The sequence below is a fragment of the Varanus komodoensis genome, unplaced genomic scaffold, assembly GCF_004798865.1.
Source record: "Varanus komodoensis strain SLA01 unplaced genomic scaffold, ASM479886v1 scaffold43, whole genome shotgun sequence".
NCBI classification, from domain to species: domain Eukaryota; kingdom Metazoa; phylum Chordata; class Lepidosauria; order Squamata; family Varanidae; genus Varanus; species Varanus komodoensis.
Window position 1 is genome coordinate 8,164,640 of NW_025335985.1, and position 19,396 is coordinate 8,184,035.

The following is a 19,396-nucleotide window of genomic DNA, read 5'->3' on the forward strand; positions in this document are numbered from 1 at the left end:
CGGGCCGCGGCGGACGCCGAGCGAGCGGGGCTGCGGCGCCGGTGCAGAACAGTTCGCGCCACTCGCGTGCATTCGGTGCTTTATTGGCCGTTTATTCCGTTGGATTATGCGGGGACTGCATGGATACAAATCTACTTCTGAATAAAAATAAACGCCGCCTTCCTGTGCGCGGGGCGGCGTGAGGGGCGAAGGCTGCCCGCGGACGGCGGTCCCCGCCCCGCTTTTGCCTGGGGAGGCGACGGCACCGGCGGGTCCCCCGGCGGCTCTTCGCCTCGCCGGCCGCCGCCTCTGGGAGGCCCTGCGGCGGGAGCGAGGGAAGTGGCGGCCCGGGCTTCCAAGGGGCCGGGGCCCCGCCGGCCGAGGAGGCTCCCCCCGCCTCCGGTCCGCCATCCTGCTGCACCGCAGCGCCCGGGGCCTGGAGCAAGCGGGAGCGCCCGTGCAAGGCTGCCGCTCGCTCGCTCTTCCGCAGAGGCCCGCGGCCCCTCGGGGCAGGCAGCGCCCCTCCCGCCGCCCCGCAGCCCTGGCACGTGGGTGGAAGGAGTGCCCGAGAGCGGGCGCCCTCCCGGCCCTTCTCCGTCCCGCCCCCGGCTTGGCCGCCGACCGGGATCCGCCGGGTGGAAGCGCCCCCACCCCTGCGGCACCGCGCAGTCCTTGGCCGCGCCTCTCGCTGCATCCCGCGATGGGGCCCCCCAGGCTGGCCTCCCCCCCCCCCGTGAACAGCGGCCATCGCCCGGGCGGGGGGGGGCGGCGGGAAGTGGCCACGTAGCAGCAAAGAGATGCGTGTCTGCCAGACGAACCATGCCCTGCACAGCAGGGCCCTAATCCGGGGTGCAGGGGCCCGACGAGGGTCCAGCCAGCCAGCCAGCCTCCGGGGTGGCCGTGCGAGGCTTCCCCCCGGGGGCAGCCGCTTGCCCTCGGAACCCGCCACCTCTCGCGGGGCTGTTGAGCCCTCGGGCCAGGCGGCCGGTGAGGGCAGCGCGGGGGGCCGCCCCCTCTTCCGCGCCCCTCTGCCTCCCTCTGGGACGGCTGCTGCAGGAGCGGGGCGGGGAGCGCGGGGCTGGCGTGAAGTCCCAGCAGCGGCTGCGTCCCCGGGGCTCGGCTCCGCGTCCCTGGCCCCCGGGGGCAGCGGGCCCAGTCTGTCCCAAGGCCCCTCAGCGGCCTCCCCGGTATCAGCTCGTGCAGACGCTGGTGACGGAGGCTCCGGCGATGGGGTCCACCAGGCCCAGTTCTTCCTGCTCGTTGGTGCAGAGCTGGTAGCCGCAGCCCTTCCTGCGGGGCAGCGGGCCGGCGAGGCCGGCGGCCCCGGGCTTGGCGCACGGGGGCAGCAGGAAGCCCACGCTGCCGGCGATGAGCATGTGCCAGATGCTGTGGATGTAGAAGTAGTTCTCCTCCGTCTCGACGAAGGCGTAGAGCAGCACCGCGGCGGCCGCGATCAGCGCTCCGGGCAGCAGGCGGAAGGTCCAGCGCTGCCACGTGGGGGGGTAGCAGTGCCGCCGGCGGATGCTGCGGGCCGTCTGCGGGCAAGAGGCGCAGGTCAGGACTGGCCGGCGGAGGCTGGGGCAGCCACGCCAGCTCTGCAAGGCCCAGACGCCCGGCACCCGGCCACCCACCTGTGCGCCCCAGCCACATCTCCTTCGGGGGCTGGGGCCCCTTGTGTGGAGTCCCCCACCACAGCAGGCTGCCCGCAGGCCCGGGCACTGGGCACTTTTAGTGGGAGGCGAGTCCCAGTGGGAAGGTTCGCATCTTGCATGTCGCAAGAGGCCGTGGGGGGGGGGCTGCGGAGAGGAGCAACGCACCTGTCTTCCCTCGGCTGGCTCCCCGATCTTCTGCCCCTGGCCCGGTCCCTGGGCTCCCATCTTGCCTTCCAGCGGCCCCTATGAGCAACGCCCCCCCACTTCCTCTGTGGCACCCCCTACACCAGTTGCCTTCCCTGACTGGTGCACTGAGGTTCAGGGATGGGCTTTTTCTGACTGCCCCTCCATCGTTTTGAGACTTTCCCAAAATCCCCACTTCTCACTTCCTGCATTTCTCCGCTTCCTCCCTGTGTCAGGAAGGAAGGGGAGACTTGGCCAGCAGGGACAACGCGTGCGATGGGGTGCGCTGCCGGGGGTCGCCCTGCGGTCACTGCCCCTCTGCAAGACGCCGGGGCGCTTTCCCCCTGAGCTCCCGGGCGCCCGTCGTGGGCGCAGAAGGCCCAGCCCGGCTGCTGCTGCTCGCCGAGGCGTCTGGGCTGCCGCAGGCTGTGGGGAAGGGCCGTGACCGGGTCTGGACGGCACGGCGAGCCCAAAAGGGTCAGCCTCCATACTGGCTTGCCGGGCTGTGCGACCCCCCTGCGGTGCTGAGAGGGTTGGGGCCTTTCGGGACGAGGGAGACGAGGCAGGAGCCCTGCCCTCGCAGGAGGCCGGGCCCCCCCGGCCGTGGCCTTTGGCCGGCGGTCAGCGAGACCGGTGGGAGTGCCCAGGCAAGCGCACACGCTGCACGCCGTGCCCCAGCCGGAGCAAAGCAGCCCGGTCGGAGCCCGGCCGCCCTGCACGTGCCTCACCCAGCCGTCCCCGCGGACCCCCAGCGAGGGGGCCCACGTGGAGGCAGCGGGCCAGCAGGGCTGGGAGGAGCATCAAGGGGCCGGAGGAAAGGGAAGGGGCTTGCTGGGGGTCCCAGCGCTTCCCTGCAGGGGGGCAGGGGAGGGGAAGGGCGCGCAGGCAGCCACGTCCTTACCCAGGCGATGGCCATGATCCCCAAGGCGAAGAGGCTGGGCCCCAGCAGGTTCCAGAGGCCATGGCGGTCCAGCTGCAGGGCCATGGAGAGCAGCATGGCCCCCAGCAGGTACAGCACCTGTCCGGGGAGGGCAGCGTGTGAGTCCCCAGAGCGCAGCTCCCCGCCAGTCCCGGACCTGCCATCCCTCCGCGGAGGGATCAGGTGGAGGAGGTGCTCGGGCCTCTGCTGAGCTCCAGCCGGCAGAAGTGAGGGCTGCCGTCCTCGGCTCAGCCTGCCCTGCCGGGTGCTGACCGGGCGCTTTCCAGGGAACCCCAACCATCGCACCTTGGGCTTGCTTTATGGCCACTGGGCTACCCACCCGTGCGGCACCTGAGGCGCCTCTGCCACGCTGCTGCGCTGGGCTGCGGATTGGGGCTGCGGTCTCAGGTGGAATGCGCAGTCTGAGCTTGCCTAGGAGGCATTCAGGGCCCCGAAGGGGGAGCGAGATAAGCCGGTCCTCACCTGTGTCTGGGGACCCTGCCAGCCCCCACCCCTCCCCTCCCGCCCCTCCCCTACCTGTTTGATAACTGGCTGGAGCCGGGCCATGGCGATGACGGTGACCCAAACGGACATGAGGGAGCCCAAGAAGTCGCAGAATTGCAGGACGTCATAGTCCATGATGCAGAAGACCACGATGCCGGGCTGGTCGCAGGCATGGTAGAACTGGCCGGGGGGCAGAGAGTGCTCAGCCGGGGCAGAGGTCCTGCCCCCGCCCACAGCCTGCCCGGGCTGGGAAGGGCCGCTTCGGGCCGCAGGGGGCCGTGATGCCTGGCTGCCTCCGCCGCAGGAGGCTGCTTGCATGGGGGCTCGGACAGGCTCCTCCGTCTGTGTGGGTCCAGCCCATCAGCCTCTCTGCCTGCGGCCGCTGCTGAACCCCACCCTGTGGGGGCTCGGAGGCGGTGGCCGAGTGGGGCCCCGGTGGGAGGCGGCGACTGTGTGGGTGGAGGTGCCCGGCCAGCACAAGGCTGGGGCTTGTGTTGCTGTGGCCGCCAGGTTGCCTGTCAGCCAGCCGGCCCCTTGCCCCCCAGAAGGGCTCCTCCTTGCAGGGCCTTGGAGGCGGGGGCTGGGAGGCGATGCTGCAGCTGTTCTGGCCAGGACCTCTGCCAGGAGCAGCCGCCGAAAGGAAGGGGCCTTCTGCCGCCACCAGCGTGGGCTTTGCCTGCCTAAGCTGTGGAGGCGGTGGCGTTCCGTGGGGCGCTCACAGGCCCCCCGGGCCCAGCTGTGGCTGTGCAGTGGGGAAGGCCGGTTCCGGGCTCAGAACAGGTCCAGAGGCAGGTGCTGGGTGCCGGGAGGGCCAACAGCACCCCCCCCCCCGCAGGGCCTGCCCCTGAGGCGGGTGCCACCCGGCTCTCTGTCTGCGGCTGGAGCTTCCTGGTTTCCGTGATCCCAGTGTTCCCATGCGCGTTCACCTATCTTAAACTGCGGGGGGGGGGGGGCACTTGGAATGTGTCGGCAACTGCACAGCGCTGCGGGGAAGTGCCTGTCGCTGCCGCTGAGGCGAGGGGAAGCGGGCTGCCGGGCCTCCGCGAAACCGGCTCTTCGGCGTGGGAAAGGCCTGCCAGGGCAGGGGCGCGAGAGGCGGCCGTCGGCAAGGCGCAGGCGGCGCCCTCCGCCCCAGCTCGCCCGGCAGCGGCCTCGGTCGGCCCGGGCGTCCCCCTGCGGCGCCCGATTCCCCAGCAGGGGGCGCCTGCGGGCGGGCGGGCGACCGGCAGGCGCCGCTGCGGGGCAGCCCTCGCCCCCCGCGTAGCCTGGCGGAGCGCGGCTCTGTTCCAGCCGGGCCCGGAGGGCGCGCCGGGAAGCCCCGAGGGGCCGCTCTCGCCCCAGCGCGCCGCACGGGGCCCCCGGACGCTCCCAGCGGCGGGGGGGGGGGCAGCCACTCACGGTGGAGAAGAACATGGTGAAGAGGTACACGGCGCCCTCGAGCAGGCAGCGGCTCCGCACGGCGATGACCACGGGCGGGACGAACATGAGGTTGCTGAGGCAGAGCAGGAGCGTGGAGAGCAGCTGGAAGCCGTAGGAGAAGGCGGCGCCGGCGTCCGTGCAGCCCCAGCCGCGCCAGCCTGCGGGATGCGCGGCGTCAGGGCTGCCCCCGCCCGGCACCGCCGCGCACCCCCGACGCCGGCCGCCCCGCGCCCCGCGAGCGCCGCGAAGGGCTGCCTCTGGGCGGGGGTGGGCTCGGGGCCAGCCTGCACGCGGGCAGGCGTAAGGAGAGTGCCTCTGAGCACGCGCAGAGGTCCCGCCCTCGCCCCGCAGGCGGCCCGCTCCCCCGCCCTCGGATTCGTGGGCGTGCGCTGCTGGCGCCCGCACCCGCCCTGGAAGGGGCCCTCCCTCGCCACTGGGGGGCTGCTGAGCCCCCCTTCAGCTTGCCCCTCGCCCCCCCCGCCCGGGCTCACCGGCTTTGCACTCGCAGGCCGCGTACAGGTAGTTGTTGGTGCGCAGCAGCTTGCACTGCCCGTAGGGGCCGCAGTCGTCCACGCAGGGCGAGAGGTAGGCGCGCAGGTACACCTCGGCCGTCACGTTCCCGCAGGGCTGCAGCCTGCGCAAAAGAGGCTGCAGGTGGGCCGGGGCAGCGAGGCCGCCCAAGGCGTCCTGCGGCGGTACAGGACCCCCCCCCCCCCCCCCCGCGGAGCGCTTGCAGAAGCCCCGTCTGGGCCCCAGAGGTCCCGCAGCTCCTGACCCCGGATCAGCCAGCCGTGGGCCCACGCCTGCCTCAGCGCCTGCCGCCCACGCAAATCTTCCTGCCTGAGCCGTTTTCCTGGGATCGCCCGTCCTGGGGTCCCTCGTCCACAGAAATCCGCAGGAGGCCCAGCTGCCAATTAGCATATGCAAATGCCTGCTCTGTGCTGAGCTGCTCACCTTTTCTGTTCCCAGCACCCTCCGCGAAGCGGTGCGCACGCAGGGCTCGCCCTCCCCCGAATGGGCCACTTTCCGTCTCCGAGCCCAGTGGAAGGGTTCGTCGGGACGGCAAGAACGCCGCCCTTTGCTGGGCATGGCGGCAAAGGCCGAGGGGACGCGGCCCGGCCACTTCCTCTGCTGGCCAGGCGAGGCATCAGCCCGCGGGCCAGTGGAGGGCCGGGCAGGGTGCGGTCCGAGGGGGGAGCCGTCCTCCGCCTCTCCCAGGCCCCTCGCGCCAGGGCGCTGCGTGTGCCTTCTTGCAGGTGCCAGCCCCGGCCCGGCCTGGCCGTCGCAGGGCACAGGCTGGTTCCCCTGCCCAGGCGCCACTGGACCGGGCACAGCGCAAGCCCGGCGGCTTCCCCGGTTGCAGGCAGGCCCCCCATTCCAGGAGCTGGGGGTGGGGCGGTTGTGGCTGGGTTCCAGGGAGGGCTTCCTCACTGCCCGCTCAGCTCGCCTCCTCAGTCTCTACAACCATAGGAAGCAGCATAAATTGGGCAAAATACAGGGGGAAGGCGATGCGTGCCACGCCGCCCGCCGGCCGGTCTTACCCGTGGTCCGTCAGACAGAGCGAGCGCAGACTCAGGTACCAGCTCCCCGTCTGCGGGTAGGGGATGCGCAGGCGGGTGAGGGGGGCTGCGGCACTGATGGACAGAAGGAAGCCCGCCAGCAGCTCTGCCAACGGAAAGCGGGAGGTGAGCCCGGGGCCGCGGGCACCGCTCCCGCCGCGCTCAGAGCTCCATCGCCCCTCCGGCGGCACGCCCCACCCACGCCAGTGCCTCGCCGGGTGCGGGTAGCCCGGCCCTTACCTGTCTCACAGGTGATGGACGCGTTCTCTTCGGATGCCAGCGGGACCTCATGGTTCAAGCAGGCAAACACCGTGGCATTTTCTGCCCGCAGGGAGGACTGGGAAGCAGGTGCCTGTCGCGTTACGCTGTCCGGGGGACGCTTCCTGCCCTCAGGCACGGGCGGGAGGGATCCCCGCCCAGCTCCTCCTTCCTCCAGCCAGCGCCCCTCGCCCCCTCACTGCCGCGCCCCACCTGCGCCCCCCCGCCGTGCCACGTGGGCTCTTGCCCTCCTCTGCTGGGGGCTCAGCCATGGCCCCCGCCCCAGACTCACCACATTCAGCTTGAGCTCCAGGTTCAGGGTGCCGCCGCTGTCCAGCACAGGCAGCAGGTGGATGGCGAAGACGGCCGGGCGGTCCGGCGGCACCGAGACGTTGGGCCCGAAGAAGATGTAGAAGTGCACGGAGAAGGTGTCCAGCTCGTTGCGCAGCGTGGGCCGGATGGGCCAGCAGCGCCCGCCTGCCGGGGCCAGGGGGGTGGGGGCTGGCGGCTGCGTGCCGCTCGGGGGGGAGGGGGAGGGGGAGGGGGAGGGGACGTCTGCCGGGGCGGGCCCCCCAGGGGAGCCGAAGGAGTGGGGCATGTTCAGGCTGGAGCCGGGCAGCAGCAGGAGGGGCCGGGCGAGGCCCGTGCGGGAGCAGTCTGCGGGAGACGGGGACAGTCAGGCCGGGCATCGCCCCTCGGAGCCCCCGCGTCCCGGAAAGGGCCTCCCGGTTTATCCAGGCATCCGCCGCCCCTTCTCCTCGTGCGGCCCCACTGCAGGGCGGAGAGCGTGCCCGTGGGGGCAGGGGGTGGGCAGGGCTGGCTCTGGGGTCCTGCCTTGGCCGATCAGCAGCAGGACCCTCTGGAGCCAGGCCTTTCCTCCCATGAGGCCGAGCCCCTGCCCAGGAAGGCCGCCGGGCTCCTTGCTCGGCCCCCACCAGAGCCCCCCTGCCTCCTGCGGGCAGTGCCAGTGCTCCTCCCCTCCGGGAAGCGGCAGAGGCCTTGCCTGGCCATCCGCGCACAGCACCCTCCGCCCGTACCGTGTCTGGGCCAGGAGACGGCCCAGGGGGAGCACCGGTGGCCGGGGGGCCGCTTCCGCCTCCTTCCGTGACTTGGCTACGGGGCCCGGTGTGGCTCAGTGGCCCCTGGGCCTGGGTCTGCCTCCCCACTGCCTCCTGCCAAGATCCCTTTGACGGGGTGGGCCTGCCGTGGGGCCTGATGCTGCCGTGGCAGCGGCCTCGGCCTCTGTGCCGCACCCCTTCCCGCTCTCCCCCTTGGCTCCCCCGCCCACGGCTGCGGAGGCCCGGACCCCCCCCCCGCCCCTTCCCCACTCACCCTTCAGCTGCACCAGCAGCTGGAAGCTGACGCTGCCGGCCACGGCCGGGCCCTTCTCCACCAGCACGTAGTACCAGTTCTGCCAGAAGGGCAGCTCCAGGGCCAGGTGGCAGGGGTCCAGCGCGCGGCAGTCGGCCGCCGAGGAGTTGTGCAGCGGGGGCGCCTTGCCCCGCACCTTCAGCCACAGCGGGCAGCCCTCGCCGCTCTGGTTGGCCCCCCGGCAGTTCCGCAGCTGCACCAGCACCCGGGCGGTGTAGCTGGGGATGAAGACCCTGGGGGGCGGGGGACACTGCATGGCCCTGTGCCGGGAGGGGCTCCTGGCCACCCCTCGGCTCGCCCTGCCCAGTGGCGCTCAGCGCGACAGGGGCCCTGCCCCGGCAGGCTGCCTCCGCGTCGGGCAGGCGAGCCCCAGCTGAGAGGGCCCGGCCCACCCGGCCGCCTTGCGGAGAGAGGCCCGCCTCCCCCGCCCCCCGTGCGCCCCGTCCCGTGCTGGGGCGTCCCGCAGCTCACGGGACGGGGCCCTGCAGCCTCCCACCCCTCCCTCGCAGGCCCCCGGGACCCCTCCCCACGGCCGGACTCACTTGTAGAGCAGGGAGCGGTTGTGTGGGGCGAGGACGTGCTCCGTCACGTAGCCGGGGTACAGCACCCCGATGCCGACCAGGCGCTGCACGATGAGCTGCGGCTGGAAGAGGTACTGGCAGTCCTCGGCGAGCCCCTGCGGCCAGAGGGGGGGCTGAAGCGCCGTGCCTGGGCTGCCCCGTGGGACCCCCTCCTCGCTCGCCCCCCCCCAGGGCGGCTCCGCGGGGCGCCCGGTCCCCCCGCCCCGCCGGCAGAGGGCTGGATGTGCAGCCACCCTCCAGCCCAAGGCTGTCCTGGGCTGCAGCCCTTCTCCTCCCCGCTTGCCCGTGGGGCAGGCAGCGGAGGGAAGCAGCCCTGGACTTCCAGCTGGACCAGGGGCTCCGGGGGCCTTCCCCGCTCCACGGCCCCCATCTGTGAGATTTGGGTGGGGTGGGGCTGGAGCTGGGGGTGGCTCGGTTCCTGTCCTGGCACCGCGGCCGGGCGTCTCCTCCAAGCAGCATGGTGTCTGCTTGCCTGGGTGGGGGTGCCGTCGCTCACACACCATCGGCAGGGCTTGGGGCCCTGTGCTGCTCTCCCTGGAGGGCCGGCCCGGGTGGGTGGGCTCTGTGGGCTGCAGGGGCAGTCAAGCCGGCCACACCTGCAACCGCCGGCCGGGCCAAGACGGTGTCCCAGAGCTCCGCAGTCGGAGAAGAGCGTGGTGGCGGGCCCCGCGGTCTGCCCAGGCCAGCCCGATCCTCAGCACCCCTCCCCAGGGGCCACCCCGCACGGCTTCTGCCTGCCTGGAATGGGCACCGGCCTCAGCCGCCCGGCCTCAGCCGCCCGGCCTCACCTTGACAGAGATCTTGCCCTGTTCCCGGGGCAGGTGGGCGGCCAGGAACCAGTCTCCAGGCAGCGGGCGGCTGATGTTGAAGACCCCGGTGGTCCTGTTCGGCAGCGTCCAGGTGAGGGTGAGAGAAAAGGAGCCAGGCACAGCCGTGTCCCTTGGGAAGTGGGTGTGCAGCGGGTTGATGACGGGGGGCGCCCCAGAACGGAAATACCTGCCCAGGAGAGGGGCACAGGTGAGCGACAGAGAGTGGCTCAGATCCACACGTGCATGTGGGCGAGGGCCGGTCCCTTATGCTTGGCCATCTGGCCCCTCTCCTCCTCCTCCTCCTCCTCCTCCTCCCAGGCCTGGCAGAGCGAGATCTCCAGCCTTGCACCTCCCTGCTTCCGTGGGGCAACGCCATGCAGCAGGGGCCTCGGTGCCCTGGGGCTGCAGCCTCGGTGGGGTCCTCCCCATCCGCCCTTGAGAGGAGCTTTCCCACGTAGGGTTCGGAGCGTGGCCACGATGCCGCCGTGCATGGGCAGTGGTGCCAGAGAAGTGGGAAGACCACCCCCCCCCGAGGCTGCTTCATCCCAGTGGGGCTCAGCAGCCGAGGCAGCAGCAGGGGCCCCTCGCAGGTCACTCTCCCGGAGGAGCCTCCAGAGCCCCTGAGCCCCACGCCAGCCTGTCCTGGAGGAGGAGAGCCTCCCGCTCCGCAGGGACAAAAGCGAGTGGGGCACAGAGCAGCAGCACCCTCCGGAGGCCCCCCAAGGGGAAAAGGGGGTGTTCGCAGCAGGAGTGAGAGGGGCCTGCTGGTGGGCCCCCCTCAGCTGCAGTTGCCTGGGGAAGGGAGGGCCGGCCAGGGCCAGGGCCAGGGCCAGGGCCAGTCCAGCCGCTCCAGACCCAGACCATGGGAGGCATCCCCCGCCCCCAGAGGAGCCGGGTGCTTGTGGCAGCAGCTCCTGCCCAGCCGGGCCGGCTTCTCCCTGACCCCGCAGGCCGGGCGCTCGCGACGCTGCAGTCACACGGGCGAAAGCCAGAGAGCGGTCGGTGGCCGCCCCCTCCCTGGCCCGGAAGCGGCTGGGGGCAGGTGGGGCAGGGCCGTGGCTCCGGAGGAGCGCCAGCGAGGCCGGGGGGCATGGCCCGCGCGACTCACACGGTGACGCTCCGGTCGGGGCAGTGGTCCCCGAAGGTGCCGCCCTGCTCTTTGAAGGTGATGAGGTTCCAGACCGCCATGACCGTGTCCTCGGGGACGCGGAAGTGGAAGAGCTCGATGCTGGTGACGGAGCGGAAGGGGTTCAGCTTGCGGGGGGTCCGCGTGAAGTAGTCGGTGGCGAACAGCCCGGCTGGGGGGAGGAGAGCGCCTGGTCAGCGGTGAGTGGCGCTGGTCTTGGCCGGTGTGTGCAGCTGCCCCCCCCCCCGATGACCTTTGCCAGGAGAGGGACAGGGAAGGTGGCCCGGGGGCTCTCCCGGCCCCCTCAGAGGCTTCCCCCACCTCGCTGCCTGAGAGCGTGACTGGCCCCTGCACACGCCCGGACCAAATCCCGCTTCTGCGACAACCGTTTTGGCACCCGGCGTGGGGCGCCTCATCTCGGTTGCCTCGGGCGGCAGTGCTGCGGTGACCCACAAGGGGCTGCTGGGCAGCCCGAGACCTGCTTGCCCCAGGGGGAAAGCCTTTGGCTGGTGGGGTCACCGGCTGCGACGCCATCTTGGACGCGAGGCTGGGGCTGGGGGGCGGGCCATCGACTTGGTGAGACTCTCCCCCCATTGGAGTTTCTGCTTAGTTCAGCCCCACGCTGAGCCCGGAACCGGCCTTGCCACTGCACAGCCACCAGGTGCCAGACGTGGGTTGCGCCCGGGGCAGGGATGGGCTCCGGATCCAGCAAAGCAGGGGGAACACTCACTTTTGTGGCTTGGGAGGAGGAGGGGGTCCATGACCGGGGGAATTGGTTCCTTCTGTGGCAGCCAGTGGCCCAGTGAGGAGCTGGGGGGCGGGGGGCTGAGGAGGGGAGTGTTAAGCACAGCGCCATGTTGCCGTTGTCCTCTGTAAATGGACGGGAATGGTTGGGACTCAAGGACGATGGGTTGTGTGTGCCTTTGCCTCAGAAGCCGGGATGGTGCAGGGCTTGTGGGCTGCCTCGGTGTTGGCTGGGGGAGAGCGACGGGCCCCCCGAGCATGAGCCCTGTGTGCAGCCTTCGCGCAACCCCCCCACCAGAGGCTCCGGCTCAGCAGGCTGCAGATTCGGTTTCGGAGGGGGACGTGAGCCCCTCAGCCCCACCTGTTTGAGCTGCCGCCAACTTCCATCCTATGGGGAGGCATCAGGGAGGGGGAGTCATCTGCTGCCACCCATCACCAGCACACCTGCAAGGACGAATTCTGGACCCCCCCCACCCCCTGGACAGGAGAACAAGTGCACAGGCACACCCCTGAACTCCATGCTCGGCTGTGAGTTGCCTCTGGCAGCTTTGGGCATTGTGTGCGCCGTTTCCAGCTCTGGTGTGTAGAATTGGAAGAACCGTGCCCCAAAACGGCGAGAGGACCCGTGGGGGGTGGAGGTTTTCAGTCTCTCTTTTTGATGCCCAACTTGCGTGGGCAGAGGGCCGGCCGGAGTAGGCCGAATGAATGCTTCCCTCGCCCCAGAGGAGAGCGGATCGGTGCGGAGCACGGCCTGGAACTGGTGGAAACACCCCTAGAGCAGACTCTACCGATGGGAGCACCCGGGGGGGGGGGGGCTGTTCCAACAACTGGGGGTCCCCTTTGGGACAGAGACGGGCAGGGGCAGGAACAGTCTGAGAGATGGGGTGCCACAAGTTGGGGATTTTTCGAAGCTGCGCGAGGTGCATCGCGCCTCCTCTGAGCCTCCCTCTGGAGCCATGAATCACTCAAAGCTCGGCACAGAGGCTGCCTGAGCCCGTGGAAATGGCCAGTTGCTGCCTGCATTGCCCATTGCGCAGGAAACTGCAGGGGCCCTGGGGGCGCAGGCCAGAACTGGCAGCAGCTGCACAAAGAGTGGATGTTAGCGGGGAGCGGGAGGGGGTGGCCTCGGGCGTTTGGCTCAGCCCTGCGGGGGCTCCTGGAGACCAGGGGGCTGTTTCTCAGAGTGGCTGGATGTGGTGGCCTGGCATGGCCAGCCTGCCCAGGGATTGTGGCCGCAACCAGTTTACTGGTCAAGGGGCCCTCGAGCGGAGACTGGACACGCTCCTGGTGGCGTTGGCCCCTCGGGCAGCGCAATTGCCGCCGGAGCAAAGGGGGCCCACGGATGACTCGGGGCCGGCCGGCCCAGCATCGGGCCTGGTCGGTGGGACAGCGGAGCGACCCCTCGCCCCCGCGGCCTCCGGCGTCCCGCCAGTCCCCAGCCGGAGTTGAACACACATGCTGGGGCAAACCGAGCCAACCCGACAGGGCGGGCTGTGCATCCGGCAACCCCGACGGGAGCGATTGCGGGCGGTGAAGGGAAGAGGAACTGGTTGTGTGGTTGGCGCTGCTCTGCTGCGGAAGCCGACCCACACGCACACGGGGGCTGCGGCTCCATCCCGACGGTTCCCCACTGACCGTCACGCAGCTGACACAGCCCCTGCCCTGGACGTGGGCATCCACCCTTTCAAACCAGGGTACTGGGTTTGTCTGGGGAAGTGGGGGGGCGACCCACTCCACCTCTCTGGGAAGGGCCGCTCCAAGCATGGCGGGCCACGCACATTGCAGGAGCGGAGTCTGGGAGGCACCACAGCGGGGCGAAGATGGCGCGAGCGGCGGGGGGGCTGGGTGGGAGGGCAGCGAGAGACGGCCTGGCCGACCGATCCCCCCAGAGGAGGACACGGATCTGTGAGCCAGAGGACTGATTCCTGAGGAAGCTGCTGGTGCCACTGAAGGGCCAGCTGGAGGTCTGAGGGTGCCCTGAGGGATGGCATTGCAGAAGAGGTGTGATTCGCACTTCAAGGGGGCGCATGCACTCCGGGGGCAAGGGTGCTGGATGTCCCCCATGACTGCCCTCCCAGCAGAGACCGCGGCACCAAAGACTAGACAGTAGTCTGCGTCCCACCACACAGCCACCGGAATCTTTAGGGCTGGGTAACCTCTTGGCTGGCTCAACGGCCTTTTTATAACTGGCATTCGTTGGCTTGCTGTTCTCTGTGACCTGCTGCTGGGTGCAAGTGGACGCCCTAGAAGACAGGATGAAGATGCAAGGGGATCTGGCTGGGCTGGGCTGGGCTGGGCTGGGCTGGGCTGGGCTGGGCTGGAAGCAGCGAAATGGAATCCAACAGGGACAAATACCAAGTCCTCCGCCTAGGAAAACATTCCCAAATGCATCGATACAAGATGGGGAATACGTGGCTCAACAGAACTGAACAAGAGAAAGACCTTGGCGTTCTTGTGGACAACAGACGGAATATGAGCCAAGAATGCAATGCAGCTGCCAAAAGGGCAAATGCTATTTTGGATGCATTAATGGAAGTATTATTTCCAAATCACAAGAAGTAGTGGTTCCTCTATACTCCTCACTAGTCAGACCTTGTCTGGAATATGGTGTCCAGTTCTGGGCACCAAGACTGAAGAAAGATGCAGGTAAATTCGAAAGGGTCAAGGGAGGGCAACCAAAATGATCAAGGGTTTGGAAAAGCTACACTGTGAGGAGAGACAGAGAACTGGGCATGTTCAGCCTCCAGAAGAGAAGACTGAGGGGGGACACGGTGTCCCTCTGTAAGTCCCTCAAAGGCTGTCACAAAGGGAGGTCAAGATCTCCTCTCACTGATAACGGAGTGCAGGACACAGAATAGGGTTGGGGTTGGTGGGCGCTTGTCCGATTCCCGGAATGGGCTTCAAAGGGCGCTACATCTGGCAGGGGAAGCCAAGGGGATGGAGCACCTGCTGCTGGCAGACGATCCCTTGAAACTGTTTCCCTTCGGGGGCTCAGTGGGTGCCGATCCCCCACACACCCCGTGGCCCAGCCACGTTGCCCTTTGGGGGGAAGAACCAGCCCTGCAAGGCAGTCCCTGTGGGGCAGTGCTGCCCACAGCACCAGAGGCAGGTGCCTGTGCTCACCAGGTGCTGGGGCACATGGGTGGGGGGTGCTACATTCCTGTCCTGCCTTGGGGTTCCCCTCCATCAGCTGGCTCGACGCAGCACCCGGCCTGCTCCGGGTGCTGCCTCTCTGATCGGCTCCCCTCCTCCCTGCACGAAGCTCCTCTGTGCACAACCTCGGCCAGTCCGTTCTTGACAACAGACGCTCAGACAAATCTGGGCAGTTCCCTTGGATGTGGAGGGGAAAGGAGAGAAACTCGGGTGTCCTCAGCATGTTGCCAACATTGAGCTTTCCCAGGGGGTGGGTTATTCTGGCAGAAAAGGCTCTGGGTTGGCTTTGTGTGCGTGATTACAAGCTCAGTTCTGGCACCAGATGAACCCCTCGGCGAACCTGTGTGCACGGGGACCCCCCATTCTGAGTGAACAGCCTTCTGCCCCTCACCCCACCCGCTCGGGCACGTGGTGGCCCTCCGCTAGGGGGAAGAGCAATGTCCTTCTAGCAAATCCACACACGGAAGGCCAGAGGCCCAGCTCCACCCCCAGGGGAGCCCAAGGGGGTGAGGCCCTGGCCTGGCGAGGCCCCCTGGCTGGAGGTCCCGTCCCTCTCCCTAGGCCAGTGGCCAGAGAGCCCCTCGGAGTGCCCCTCCGTTCTGCGCTCGGAGGCTGAATCAGGAAGCTGGCAATCGCAGCAGAGCCCCTCAGGGGAACTGGAGATCCACCCATGTGGCAAGGCTGACTGTGCCTCTGCCAGGGGAGTCTGGTGCTGGGCCTGGAGAGCGGAGGCAGTGCCCGTCTGCAGAAGCCTGGGGCCCACGAGGGCCCTCGGCTTGGCTCGGCTCGGCTCAGAGCTCTCGTTCAACCCGGGGAGCTCAGCGGCCCTGCTGAATGTTCGGAGCTCTGCTCTGTTCTCCTTGGGCCTGAGCGGCCTCTGCCGGGATGCTGCAATTGCTCAGCCCTGCTTTCAGCTGGTGCACTGATTCTGATGAGGACAAAGCGGGGAGATGCCTTGATTTGGGGGCACCCCTGAAGGCCAGCACACTCCCCTTGTGGGGAACTCCAGCAGGAGCCTGCCAGGAAACGGAGGCCTGGGGCCCGGCAGGATGGGGACTTTGCTGCAGAGACGCCTCTCCGCCTGGACTGAACCTTCCGCTCGGCGGCACCCTTTGCAACACGTGCCTGGAAGGGATGAGTGTGAGCACGAGGCGCCACCTGCCACCTGCACGGCGCAGTGGGCGCGTGGGGGGCCCCTCCCGGGGCAGGCCGAGCGTCGCGCGGGGCCTGTGACTCAGGCCAGGCTGTCACCCTGCTGCAGGGCACTGCTCCGTGAGCTCGAGGGAGCACCTGGGGTAATCCTCCAGCCATCCCCGGCCGTGGAAATGATCTCATGATTCTCGTGGAACGCCATAAAGCACTCCCCACATGGATGTGCTCGACGCAGGGGGCAGCGCTGCTAGTCCCGCCCTGCGGGACTGTGCTGCTCTGGGTGGGCAGGACAGGGACCCTCCCTGGAGAAGGGCCTGGGGGCTCCGGGAACAGGACCTCCCTGGAATTTCACTGGTGCCCGCGGTGGAGGGGCGAATGGCGCAGCTGCAGGGGAAGGCAGCCAGCGGGACAGCCCTGCTCAGCCCTGGGGGAGGGACCGGCCCCGGGAGGCGCCGAGGGGCGCCCTGCGGGGTTATTCAGCCGGCCACACAGCGGCTCCTCGGCCCTTCCGGGGAATGAAGTTAAGCAGGGAGCACAGCGGGGGGCGGGGGGCACAGGGTGGGACGGGCTGCCGGGGAGGGCGGCGTGGGCTCTGTGGTCCGGCCTCTTTGGGCGCCGGCCTTTCCTGGGCCTCCGTGGCTGAGCTCCTGCAACGAAAGGGGCCGTGTGTCTCCGCCCCCGCTCGGCCGGGCTCCCTCTTCCCCCGGGCGGCCTCCCGTGGCGCCGAGACCGCAGCGTGAGCTCGCGGAGCGGCCCGCTTGAGCTCGGCTCACTTCGCCGAACGCCGCCCGCGCAGCGCCCGAGTCCCGAGGTTCCGGCTGCGAGCTGCGGTGGCTGCTTTGCGCAGACGAGGCCGAGCGCCCAGCCAGTGCCCAGAAGCGGCCCGGGCTCGGGGGCAATCGGGCCGCTTCCTGCCCGGCGCCCGTGGCGGGGGCGGCTGCGGCGGCCCCTCCAGCTGCTGCTGCTGCTGCTGCTCCTCCCCGCGCCGCAGCCGGCAATCCCACGGCCTCCAGGCGCCGTTCAGCACCAGGGCGCCGGACAGCTCCCGGAGCGCCGCTCCCGGCCTCCCCCAGCGCCCCGCTGGCCCTCGGTGACCGGGCAGGGGACGGCGATGCCCCCGGTCGCCGCGGCCCCCCAGCCCGGCGGAGCAGCGCGCAGCCCGGCCCTCGCGCGGAAGGGCCCTTCAGCACCACGCCGCGGGCGGACAGCTCCTGCTGCCCGCGCCCGGCCGGCTCCTGGCGCGGCGCCTCGGCGGGGTCTGTCCGTCCCCGCGGACTCCCGCGCGGCGGCTGCCCGTCCCCCGCCCGGGACCCCCAGCCCCGCCGCTCACCCACCTGCCGGCCGTCCCAGGCTGAGCCAGGAGAGCAGCGGGAGCAGCAGCGGGAGCCGCCCGAGAGCCGCGCGGCCCATGCTGCGACCCGGTCGCCTCGAGCCCCTCTTGCCGGGGCTGCCGCGCTTCGGCTCCGGCTCCGGCTCCGGCTCCGGTGGCAGCAGCGGCGGCGGCGGCGGCGGCGGCGGCGGCAGCTGCCATGACGTCAGGCCCAGCTGCCGCCCAGCTCCCCCGCGCCTTCCCCATTGGCCAGGCGCACCGGGCTGCCTGGCGATGCCGCAGGCCATTGGCCGACCGAGCTGTCGCTCTGCCGCTGCCGCCGTCGTCGCCGCCTACCGAGGAGACCCCGACCGACCTGCGGGACGCGGGACGGAGGGGGAGAAAGGCGCCTGGGGGCGCTACTGGGCCGGGGAGGCCAGAGCCCTCCCACTTCCCCGGATCGACGCGAGGACGGGGCTGGCGGCTGTTCCCGGCCCGCTCTCCTGCTGCCCAGGCGGCGCGGCGCGGCGCGGGACTCCTCTCAGGTAGAAGAGCGCCCCGTGGGGGGGGGGGAGGCGCAGTTTGGGGGCTCGGGCTGCCCGGGGGTCCCAGTGGGGACATTCGATGAGCTTCTGGACGACGCTGCGAGACCCTCTCCTCGAGGCCTCGCCTGCCGCTCATCCCCCATCCACTCCGCTTCTGCTCTGCTCACGGTCCAACGACGCGCAACTTGTCCTCCAACATCTTTGGGAGACGCGGGTTGCCCAAGAGCTGCGACCACCGAGTGACTCTCGGCTCCTTTGCCGCCCCCGGAGCCGGCCACCTGGGACTGGACGGCTGGGTGGACGTGAGCAAGGAGGACGCCAGAGCTGCCCTCCCCATCCGTGGACGTGCCCCAGTGGCGGCTGGAGACACCCGACCCCCAGCTGCGATTGGCGGCACTGGGGCTTGCGGGCGCCTCCTCCATGCCGGATGCTTCCAATACGCCGGCTGAACTTCTGCGACAGGTTGAAAGCACGCTTGGATTGTGTGTTGGAAGTTGCATCGCACGGAGAGCCCCTCTCCTGGCGTGGCTGTGCTCAGCGCACTGTGAGTCGCTCTGGTCACCGCACCTCGCATGGGATATTGTAAAGCTGGAAGAAGAGGAAAGGGACAAGTCGAAGGGTCAAGGGCCGGAGTGGCAGCCCGACGAGGGAGGGAGGGCCGCAGCAGTTTGCGCCCACGGCCGGCAAAGGAGGCCTGCCCGAGGCACCTGGCGCAGGGAGAGTGGAGAGGGAGACATGCCGGAGCCCAAGGGGCCGCTCTGTGAAGCCGACGGAGGGAGATTCAGGACGGATCAAAGAAAGGACGTCTTAACGCAACACACAGTTAGACTGCGGCATTCGGAAGGAGTGAAGGCCAGCAATTTGGGGGCTTTAAAAGGGAATTGGGCAACCCCTGGAGGAGAAGGTCCCCAGCGGTCCAGCGGCTCGGGGCTCCCTCAGGGAGCGGGAGCAGTGTGCCAACGTGCCGCCACTCCCAAGATTTGTGTAAGGCAGGCACCATCGTGGCAGTTCTATTTCCCGTTCCTCACCTAATGGTGCGTGACATGGAACCTGCCTCTGCACCATCGCTGTGCACTGAGCAGCCGTTTCCACTGAGCTCTCCATCCTGCCCCAAAGCTCCCTTTCTGGATCAGTCACTGCTAGCTCAGATCCCATCAGCCTGTAGCTGAAGGAGGGATCCCCCCTTTGCCTTTTCTCTTCTGCCCCAGCCGGTGCTGCTTGACACTCGTTTACGCTTCACTGCATTTGCCACAGTGCAGCCCGTTCTCCCAGCCTGGACTGACCCCTTCGGAGCTTCTCTCAGTCCCTTTCGGTTTTATCCACCTTAAATAGTTTGAGTGGTTACAGCAATATTTTTATTAGAAGATTAGCCATTTCATGATGATACCATTCCAATGGCAGAAAGTGAAGAGCAACTAAAGAGCCTCTTGATGCGGGTGAAGGAGGAGAGCTCAAAAGTTGGCTTGAAACTCAACATTAAGAAAACTAAGATCATGGCATTCTGGTCCTCTCACTTCCTGGCAAATAGATGGGGAAGAAATAGAGGTAGTGACAGATTTTATTTTCCCGGGCTCCAAGATCACTGCAGAAGGGGACTGCAGCCAAGAAATTAAAAGATGCGTTCTCCTGGGGAGGAAAGCCATGGCAATTCTAGACATCAGGCTAAAAAGCAGAGACACCACCCTGCCGACAAAAGTGCGTATAGGCAAGGCTATGGTTTGTAATGTATGGCTGTGAAAGCTGGACCATAAGGAAGGCTGAGCGCCGAAGGATTGAAGCCTTTGAATTGTGGTGCTGGAGGAGACTCCTGTGAGTCCCTCGGACCGCAAGGTGATCAAACCGGTCAGTCCTAGAGATCAACCCTGGCTGCTCTTTAGAAGGCCAGATACTGAAGATGAAACTCAAATACTTTGGCCACCTAATGAGAAGGAAGGACTCCCTGGAGAAGAGCCTGATGCTGGGAACAGTAGATGGCAAAAGAAGGAGGGGACGGCAGAGAATGAGGTGGCTGGAAGGGGTCACTGGGGAGGTGGCTGTGGGCTTGGGTGGACTCCAGGGGATGGTGGAGGACAGGAAGGCCTGGAGGAATGTTGTCCATAGGGTCATGATGGGTTGGGCATGACTTTGCGACTA

General features: G+C 68.8%; 1 protein-coding gene across 1 annotated transcript; it reads right to left on the reverse strand.

Moving 5' to 3' along the window:
* Nucleotides 1-1,169: 1,169 nt before the first annotated feature.
* TMEM8B (transmembrane protein 8B) lies at nt 1,170-17,685 on the reverse strand. Its single transcript, XM_044443876.1, has 17 exons — nt 17,483-17,685; nt 16,999-17,094; nt 16,183-16,590; nt 13,238-13,347; nt 10,343-10,532; nt 9,214-9,421; nt 8,387-8,520; nt 7,806-8,077; nt 6,766-7,130; nt 6,456-6,552; nt 6,214-6,321; nt 5,447-5,471; nt 5,148-5,290; nt 4,636-4,814; nt 3,271-3,417; nt 2,716-2,832; nt 1,170-1,514 (listed from the first exon to the last, which is right to left on the reverse strand). Exons 1-17 carry the CDS (start codon nt 17,683-17,685, stop codon nt 1,170-1,172), a joined length of 3,147 nt encoding a protein of 1,048 aa, XP_044299811.1.
* Nucleotides 17,686-19,396: the final 1,711 nt, after the last annotated feature.

What these genes read in the sequence shown, in the direction of transcription:
- TMEM8B (XM_044443876.1), bottom strand. Translation starts at nt 17,685, where the DNA reads ATGGAGGAGGCGCCCGCAAGCCCCAGTGCCGCCAATCGCAGCTGGGGG. An exon ending in CCCGACCGGAGCGTCACCGT is followed by an intron (nt 9,422 to 10,342) that starts GTGAGTCGCGCG and finishes TCTCCTGGGCAG; the next exon opens with GTATTTCCGTTCTGGGGCGC. An exon ending in AGGGCAAGATCTCTGTCAAG is followed by an intron (nt 8,521 to 9,213) that starts GTGAGGCCGGGC and finishes CTCTGGCCGCAG; the next exon opens with GGGCTCGCCGAGGACTGCCA.